We start from the raw sequence: 9,469 nt of genomic DNA on the forward strand, positions 1-9,469 counted from the left end.
TAAATTGAGGTTAGTTTAGTTTTATACATGTTCTCATATTTATAGCTATGTATTGTTGTAATGTGACAAGTGATAGTCTCAAGGTTCATTGGGTTTTATATGATTATTATTATTTTATATATAATTTATTATTATTATTGTTATGCGTGTGTGTGTCTTTGTTATTATTTCAGACATCAGATGTTTCTCATCTATATTAAATGTTTTCTACTCATTTGATCATTTTAGAAAATGTTTGAAGGATTTTTACACGCACCCCTGCTCTCATCAGACAGAACCTCGATTGGGAAACACTGGGTTAGTTACTCGTCTGACCAATGTGTTTAACTTAGTCTCCATCATCACTTTTATTCTGAGTAACATTCATTATTCACACAGAAACTACTTACACACCAATCCTCACTAATATCAGGATACTCGCTCTCATTAAGGGAAAACCAGAAAAAAATACATTTCTGCAGATATTTAGGTAAACTTACTCAGTGTATGAGTTCTGCTTCTTTATCAAATGATCTGCTGAGTGTTTCTAGCACTTCCTGGTATTTTAATTTTGTTTATATATTTGTATAGAGCTCTGATAGTTGTTTGTGCACAGCTGAATGAATCCACGAGATAATAAATGAAGATAATGAAATGATAATGTGTGTGATGTAGATTTTACCAGACTTTTAATTCTGTTCTCTGTATTTGCAGCGTTTTCAGGCTTTTACTTTCAGTATTTGCAGGCTTCAGCTCCATGGATCAGAAAGCTGTCTGATAACAACCCATAACCGTGTGTGTGTGTTTATTACCCTACCTCACTGCCCCTCCCCCTCTGCAGAATAAACAGGTAGACAGTGAACGTGAAAGTCAGAATCTTCATTTAATACACCATTTCAGGAGTAAAAACACAGTGAGTGTCTACATCTAAAGCTATAGTATATAAACACACTGAATGTGCACTAAATGCAGAAGAGTTTCATGGGTTTGTACTGAAGTTTGAATGTACACAGGTTGTTTTATGACTTGATACAGAGACTATTTCCTGTAAGTGAACTCTGTGTTGATACAGGGTTTGATTTAACACGCCGATGTTGGAGTGAAGTAAACGTGTGTCCTGCTGTAATCTGGAGAAGGAGACATGACCTCCAACATGAGTGTGTCTGGAAAACAGGACTTAAAGAGAGACGAGAGGTGAGTTACTTTTCCATTCACCAGCAATAAATACACACCGTCTCATGGGAACAGATCTGTATCTCTAAACACTCACTAGTTAACAGAGGAACTAAACTTTGGTTTAAGGTGTTTAATAGCAGTGAATATATCACTGATCTGATCTAAGAACAGTTTAGAGAAATCATTCACTGAGAGAAGAGTAAAAAGGACTGTGTAATGTGGAGGAGAAGAGCAGCGTAGCTTTGAGTCAGTCAACTCTACAGGCTTTAAGACCCAGCTGAGTCAGTTATCTGTGATTGGGACTCCTGACATCAGTGTAATTCCTGAGGTATGAGGCGTGTCTCCTGTTTGAATAAGTGTGCAGACTGGAGCTGAATTAAAAAGATGGAATTATTGGTGTTTAATGATGAACACATTGTGTAACAGTGCTGAGACAGCAGAGTATTAATTATTGCTGATATTTCTGTTTAATTCTAGAATGATGGAGGGAAAGAGATCAGACTCACCAGAACCCAGCTGTGTGTCCATGAAGAGTGACCGGTCAATGGATCATCCATTTGACTTCAGAGACAGAGCCAATTCTCCTGATGTGAGGTCAGTACAGTGAGGTGTTTTACAGCAGTGTTCCACCTGATCAAACTCACTGGTCTCATTCTGAAGCCCTTCATGATCTTTATCAGGTGTTGAAGCAGTAAAACACTAAACTGTGCAGTGCTGCAGCTCTCGGACTGGCAGTGAGGAAAACTGCTTTAAGAGTTCAGTTCAGCCTGCAGTCCCTGAGCTGGAGGGTCTGTGGTGCTACACAACAACATTTACACCTGGGACATTAATGACTAGTTCACTATTTTATTCATAAACATGTTAGTGTCAGTGAGAAATCCTGAAATCAGTGTATTGTGTTAAGAGGATAGTGTTAAATATCTGTCTCTGTATGTATTAGTGTGTGTTGTGCAGCTATGAATACATATAGTCTATATTACATCATGTGTTTTATTTCTTCACAGACCACAACAGAAGAAATCAAACCTCAGCAGAAATCAGCTGGACTCCATATTCAAGGTGTGTGTCTTTTTAATGTGTGTAACTTGTGTGTGAGTAGGTTGCAGGTTTTTTTTAATTTAAGATCATGACAATTACTGATTTATTGATGTGCAGCAGCATTATGGGTAATCAGGCAGAATTTCAGCTGTAACTGTGGGAATAGAAAGAGACTTTTCTTCTTTTCATAAAATAAAAGCATCTCTCAGTGTGTAACATTATAATATTTAGATGTGTTCCTGTGTGTTTCTAACCAGGAGCTGGAACACAAAGTCTTCACTCTGATAAAGAATGAGCTGAAGAGGTTCAGGAAGCTCCTGAGTCCAGATTACCCAGCATGCACTGAGAGGGAGGTGGAGGATGAGCAGGATCTGCACAGTGTCAGAGAGGGAGCGCTGAAGATCACACTGCACGTCCTGAAGAACATGAACCACACAGATCTCGCTAACACACTGCACAACAGTAAGAGCTCTGAGTCATGGCTTTATTCCATCAGGTTCACTTTAGAGAGAGGAAATAGTTTTAGATAGGAACACTTTTAGTTTGAAGTTCGAGTTTAGTATCATGTACATCTGCAGCTTTTCTGTTCTGTTCGTGGTCCAGCTTGTGGTGACTCTGTACAATGGTCCTGTTCCTTCAGGAATATTTACTACATGAATCAGGAATGAACAGCAGCATTAGAATTTTACATTTAATCCTGTGTTCAGTGATTTTACATTAAAACATGTTATTACTTTGTTTATTAGAGTCTGTGGCCTCTGTGTATCAGACAAGTGGGAGGAAAGATTCTTCCTGTGCAAGGTGCTGCTCTCACTTCTTTCAGCATAGCTCCTGGTCTCAGAACAGGTTTAGTTCATCGTTGCTGGTGTTGTGTAGAGGATGTTATATTGTGAAAGTCACAACTATCCCCGCTCAAGGTCTTGTGAAATATTTGACCTTATTTGTGACTATATTCACCGTGATGCTTTCAGCAGTTACTACATTAGTGTCCTTAATTTTTTACTATTTAAAGATTGTTTTAAAGTTTATTACAGGCTCAATGAATGTTCTTCTCCTTCACTAGAAGATAAAGGCCCGGTTTCACAGACAGGGTTTACATTAAGCCAGGATTAGATCTTCAATCAATTAGGACATTTCAGTAGCTTTTATAAACGTGTCTTAGAAAAATATATTTCTGGTGCACATCCTGAGATAAAACAATGGCACTGACGTGTTTTAAGATCCGTCCGTGCAAGTAGCTTTCAGTTAAAACAGCTCAGACATACATTTTAGTCTGGGACTAGGATTAAGCCTTGTTTGTGAAACCAGGGGAAAAAAGAAGAAGGGTGTGCTTTATTATGCTCTCTACAGAATATGACAGAAGAAATGTGACCCACACCTGTACCTATAAAAAGCAGGTAGAACTACAGTTAGCATGAAACCTCAAATGTGTAGCTGGGCTGGAAATTTATTTTTGTATGCATGTATAATATTTTTTCTCTTACAGATGGACCAGCAAACAGATTTAAAGGCTGTTGTGAATGATGGGTTACAGAAATGTCTTCCTGTGTTTATTATTATTTGAAGTTATATATTCTGATTTGTAAGCAAGATTATGAAGTCTCCTTTTGCTAATCATTTTACAGCATTATTAAAAAGTCCATGTACACAATGTTTATCCCGAGTGCCTTTTTGATGTATTTTATTATGCTGCACAAAGCAAAAACACAATCTGAGTGTAGATGCCCCTCGTAAATATTAATATAGTAATAGCAAATGGACACGTGAAGGGGCAGCAATTGCCTTAGGCCCCGAGCTAGCAAGGGCCCCCAAAATGCTGCATAAACTTATAGTTAAGAAAGTTTTATTTTTACTTTTTGCTAATTAATTATGTTTTTTCTAAAAATGTCATCAGAATGCTTACTTCATGAGTGGCGTATTGGACCGGGTGTGGTGGTCCGCTCTGGGCCAGAAAGTCCAGGGCCACTTTTAGGCCCCGTACACACCTGATTATTGCTGTTAATGCTAAATAACATAAGATGAAATTTTAAATATTGATGTTAAAACACTGAAATGTGGGCCCCATCCCTATATTTTGTCTAGGATTCGACAAATCACTAAATCTGTCCTTGTGCTAGCCACTACACCACCACATAGGACACAAGTTTTATTTTATACATTTAAAAAATATATCTTTTATTTAAAAAAATTGTATGAGTTGCATTTTTAAGCTATAATATTTGTGATTTTATGTGAAACTATTATAAACAGGTGTCACTCAAGTGAATTAAATGATGTAGATAATGACTGAATCCTACTCTATGGACCCTTAGTCTCTGTATAAGAGGAATTCACTGGGGATGAAGTAATAGATTTAAACTCTGTAGAGCGCTCTCTCGTGGCTCCACCCACCACGCACGTTCGAACCAATCATATTATCCTCCCTTGCGTCCGTGGGCGTGTCTAATCGCGTCTGTCTGTTAAAGGTAGCAGGTTGTACATGACGAGCGGGTTACTTACTGAGGACTGGTGATTGGTGTAATGGAAGCCGTCTCTGAACCGCATTTAATGACGGAGAACTACAGAAGTGGAGAGAAAACGCAGCACTGAGCAACTTGTAGACTTCACACCCGACTGTAGGTGGGTAGGTGAACGCGTTTGGCCTTATTTATTCACTAAGCTGCTAGCTTGTTAGCTCTGCGGCTGTTTTAGTATAAAGTACTAACCTGAGTTAACTCGGTGGGAGTTTATTTAGCGTCGGATAAACGGTGAACTAGTTAGTTTAGTAAATCTGACGCTTCTCGGGAACTTGTAGTTTATCCGCCTCGCTGTCTGGGTGACGCAGAGAGCAACTGTTTACCGAGTGACTTTATTTTCAGTGCTTTTTGAACTGTCTCTCAGCCCTAAGTAGTTCCGCGGTATTTGTGTGGAATAGGGATGAACGTCTAGTTAAAGGGTTGATGTCTCGCTGGCGCAGTGATTTGTTCTTTAGGAGTGTTTTTCTCTTGAACAGCGCTCCGTGTGGAGACTTGAGGTAGTTCTGTAGTCACAGGTGCACAAATCAGTCACACAGCTCCAGCTCCACCTGCGCCTCTCGCAGGGAAACGGTTTCTGTGCACTGGCTCCGTCCCAAATCACCTTGTATGGAATCTCTATCTCTAGTGCACTAGGTGCGGTAGAGACTCCATTCGTTCAGACCGTGTGTAGTGTACCTAGATACGCAGTCGTGCAGGATTTGGGCACAGGCCACGCTAATGAAACAACATCCATTTCAAATCAAGTTGCTATTGTTAAACACTTCACTAAAACCTGTATGGAAACGTTGCTGTTCAGTTGTTCTATAAGCGCAATTTCAACCAAATACTGTGGAGTGTAAAAGTTTGTACCCCCTTTTGGTTTCTTTTGGACGGAAGGGTGTTAAATGTCCTAAACACTACAAAATTTGACTGTAAGTAGAAGTTAATTTTATTATCAGACTCGGATATCCATGTTAATATTTTTAATACTGCTCATTAGTGTTAAATGACTTGAAAGAGTCAACACATGGGATGGTCATGGTAGGGTCTTGATTTTGTGGTCAGTAAACCGTTTTTGTGTTGATTTTGATGTATGTTTTGGATCACTGTCCTGCTGGAAGATCCAGCCACGGCCCATTTGAATCTTTCTGGCAGAGGCTATCTCTGTTGATATTTGATACTAGGGCTGGATGATATGGCCAAAATATATATCACAATATATCTCTTAATTTTGGTTGATACGATATAATTCCGATAACGATATGAACAATATAAATCCTCAGAAAAACTGCCAAGGACACCCACAACAGATGTCTGTACCTTCAAACTTCTGTAAACTTCTCCTCCTATAAAACTATATAATAATTTTAGAAATAAAAATAGCACAAATATATGAACGTTCACCTTTAATTTTAATTTAACCTTCATACAAACACAGTGTGAAATCACCATCAAATAAACACAAAACTCTCACCTTTGTCAATATTAATATCTTTCACTTTAAACTACAACATAGGCTGATTTATTTTATTCTTATAAATTGAATTAAAAGTGCTTCAGCCAGGATAAAAAAATATGAAAAATGTTCAGAGTTGCTGAAGAAAACAGAAAGTGTGAGCAATAACAAGAACACATGTTGCTGGGGCAGGGACATTGTTGGGGGTTGATGACTGTAGGTCCAAATTTTGCCTATTACCTGAAGACACTTAACATAGAAACAGATACTCACATATTCAATTGGAGAAAGAAAAATAAGACACCAGCCATGAGTGAGAAGAAGCAAGGGTCCAGGTTTATTCGTTCCATTCCACCACACGAGATCCACACAGTTTGAGACGTCCCAAAATGCGATCTAAAAAAAATCAGAGCTGAAGCTCTTCTATTTATACAGTTTTCTTAGGGTCAGGATGACCCAGACAGCAATGTGTTTTAGAAAGAGCTTATCAAAATTACCATTCTGTTTTAGAAAGAGCCCTCCCCGAACACCATTCGGTTTTCGAAAGAGCCTTCCCATAATACCAATAGGTACGAGACTCAACATTTCGGAGAGACCTTGGTCTCACGGTGTCCGCTGTTCCCATCGACAGTTATCTTGCGGCCCTAGCCATTCCCATAGACGGTTTTCTCACAAGTGCAACTTGGCTCAACTACCCTTATACACGGCCCATCTTGGTTCTCTCTTAAAAATTAGGCCTTCTGAGTTACTCCTGACTTTTTATCGTGAAAAAGTATAGTAAGAAGAAAAGTAAAGTAAGAAAAGAATCCTCCACACCTTCAAGTGCATTATGAGTAAGTTTCTTTCACATTTTTCTGTATTTCTGTTTTATAATGCTTTTTTCTTTTCATATTTGCTCTATATTTCTGTTTTTATATCTGGTTATACTGCTTGCAAGTATTTTAACCCCTTTTCTGTACCTCATACTTCACAATATCATTATAATATCCTTATAATCCTTATATTATCCTAATACTCCTTTTATTATTCTTATAATGTTCTGTTTTCCTTCTGTATGTGTGTGCGTGGCGGCATAGGCCTGTGTGTGTGTGTGTGTGTGTGTGTGTGTGTGTGTGTGTGTGTGTGTGTGTGTCTCTTAGTTGACCATCCACCTATGCTCTGAGGCCTGCCACACTAATCAAATACATGTATTGTTATCCCCCTGTGCCTTGCTTATCTGTGTGTTGTGTCTTAGGTGAACATCTGTTTATACAGTCCACCAGCCCAGTGAATTCTCAATAAGATTACATATTACTCGTACTAGGTCTCCCTCGTGTTTATTTCATGTATATTTTATATACAACACTACACTCACATAATGTGGCTTCAATTCCTGTTGAAAATATCATAATTATGAGGTGAATGCACATGAAAGTATAACTAGAACTCATATTTTTCTATGAGCCCCGACTTTATGAACTGAGAGTAAGTTTAAAAAAAAAAAAAAAAAAAAAAAGTAATGGCAGCCCCCACAATGAATGTGCCACCTACAGCAGACAGTAAAATTTAAGTGGTACTTTTGCTTGTTAACTAAGAACTACAGCTCGATATTTTTCCTTCAGTAAGTAAAAAATAAACTTCTTGTTGATGAAATTGCAAAACAAATAAATAAATAAATAAAAGAAAATGTCTCACGCTGTCAATTTTACTTCCAAAACCAGTTGAACACACACCAAATCATAATGACCATCTCCGATATTGTGTGCACAAACTTCTGAGGAGGACTTGAAGGCAGCAATAAATGATGTCACATGATTTATTAACAACAAACAGATAAAAACAATAAAGTGTCTGTTCTCCTGGACTGTTGAATAAGGTGAGTAAATGAATAAACCTTTTACCTGTGTAATGATTGCTCTGATTTTTAAGAGACTTACTGTATACTTATAATGTAATGTACACATCATATAAATTATCAGTTCATTTGGAGAAGGATATAAGGATAATGATTCTCAAATAATTACTTTTCTGCTCTTTTTCTATTTCTATGAAGCCCAAATTAAATCTCATTAGATTCAAGCAAGAATCTGTTTCATAAAGTCTTATTGTTTTCTTAAAAACCTTATTTTTTGGTTAATGGTGATGGACAGTGTGCACTGATCCGGTTTCTGTTTTATAGCCACTCTAGCGTTTCACTAACAGTGTGTCATGGAATGACTGAAAGACAATATGCATACCTCTAAATTTTAAACAGGAACAACCCAGTCCCACCTGCCCCCATCATCCTGTGTGACTCCCCAGTCGATACTGTGCACTCCTTCCGCTTCCTGGGATCTACCATCACCCAGGACGTCAAGTGGGAGCTGAACATCAGGTCTCTCATTAAAAAAATCAGAGTGTACTTCTTGTGGCAACTGAAGAAGTTCAGCCTACCAAAGACAATTATGGTGCACTTTTACACCTCCATCATCAGTATGGTGAGTCCATACTCACCTCCTCCATCACCATCTAGTACACTGCTGCCACTGAAAAAGGACAAGGACAGACTGCAGCATGTCATTTGCTCTGCTGAGAAGGTCATTGGCTGAAATCTGCCACCCCTTCATTATCTGTGCACTTCCAGGACCCTGAAACGGGCAGTTACGATTATGGCTGACCCCTCTCACGCTGGACACAAACTTTTCCAGGCTCTCCCCTCTGGCAGGAGGCTGCGGTCCATCAAGTCCAAAAACCTCACGCCACAAAAACAGTTTCTTCCCATCGACAATTGGCCTCATTAACAACACTGAAGACCCACCATGGTCTCTTATCTGCCTCCATGAACATTTACACATCACATTAACGAACAACCCCACATTGTTGTTTCATATGCGTTACATCAACACACAACTCAGACTGCTGTGTTCAACACATACTGTACTAATGTACAGTTAATGTCTTTATTTTTATTTTCCTAAACTTTCCAAAACATAACTTCCTAACTCTCTCTCTTATTAATATTATATTATTTCTTGTATGTACTGTTATTGTTAAGCACCAGTACACCAAGACAAATTCCTTGTACATGTAAACCCACCGTACTTGACAATAAATCTGATTCTGATTCCCAACAAACATCACTGTGAAAGACCGTGCAAAACTGTCATGCACTTACAAATTTCACCAATTCAAGTAGGTTTCCACAAAAAAGTACAATAAACTCCACAAGTTGCATCGCACATTATGAGATCACGCATTTATGGCTGCAAAAATCAGAAAAAAACTGGAAATCCTGTAAGGACTGATATTGAATCTTGCTACTTTGCATTTCGTGGAATTTCAGAGTAATGAGGTCTAAAGCTGACAT

General features: G+C 38.4%; 1 protein-coding gene and 1 long non-coding RNA gene across 3 annotated transcripts; both read left to right on the forward strand.

Annotated features, from left to right (window-relative positions):
- The first annotated feature begins 806 nt into the window (after positions 1 to 806).
- On the forward strand, positions 807 to 3,848 carry LOC124627622 (uncharacterized). Of its 2 annotated transcripts, XM_053678746.1 has the most exons (7): positions 807 to 892; positions 1,052 to 1,173; positions 1,633 to 1,749; positions 2,160 to 2,214; positions 2,451 to 2,655; positions 2,940 to 2,994; positions 3,680 to 3,848. In XM_053678746.1, the coding sequence occupies exons 2-7, from the start codon at positions 1,121 to 1,123 to the stop codon at positions 3,699 to 3,701; spliced, it is 507 nt and encodes a 168-aa protein (XP_053534721.1). In that variant the 5' UTR covers positions 807 to 892; positions 1,052 to 1,120; the 3' UTR covers positions 3,702 to 3,848. The 2 variants fall into 2 exon arrangements, with proteins under 2 accessions (XP_053534721.1, XP_053534720.1); XM_053678745.1 differs by having other exon boundaries at positions 2,940 to 3,848.
- A 789-nt stretch (positions 3,849 to 4,637) lies between these two features.
- LOC128630187 (uncharacterized) lies at positions 4,638 to 9,237 on the forward strand. The gene is made up of 3 exons (XR_008394561.1): positions 4,638 to 4,812; positions 7,845 to 7,999; positions 8,378 to 9,237. It is a non-coding gene; the product is annotated as an uncharacterized LOC128630187 (long non-coding RNA).
- Positions 9,238 to 9,469: the final 232 nt, after the last annotated feature.

The sequence above is a fragment of the Ictalurus punctatus genome, unplaced genomic scaffold (assembly GCF_001660625.3).
Source record: "Ictalurus punctatus breed USDA103 unplaced genomic scaffold, Coco_2.0 Super-Scaffold_100046, whole genome shotgun sequence".
In the NCBI taxonomy this organism is placed as follows: Eukaryota; Metazoa; Chordata; class Actinopteri; order Siluriformes; family Ictaluridae; genus Ictalurus; species Ictalurus punctatus.

Excerpts from the sequence above, each read along its gene's own strand:
- LOC124627622 (XM_053678745.1), top strand. The coding sequence starts at position 1,121 with ATGACCTCCAACATGAGTGTGTCTGGAAAACAGGACTTAAAGAGAGAC. Across the intron at positions 1,174-1,632 it reads GACTTAAAGAGAGACGAGAG|AATGATGGAGGGAAAGAGAT; the intron begins GTGAGTTACTTT and ends GTTTAATTCTAG. Across the intron at positions 1,750-2,159 it reads GCCAATTCTCCTGATGTGAG|ACCACAACAGAAGAAATCAA; the intron begins GTCAGTACAGTG and ends ATTTCTTCACAG.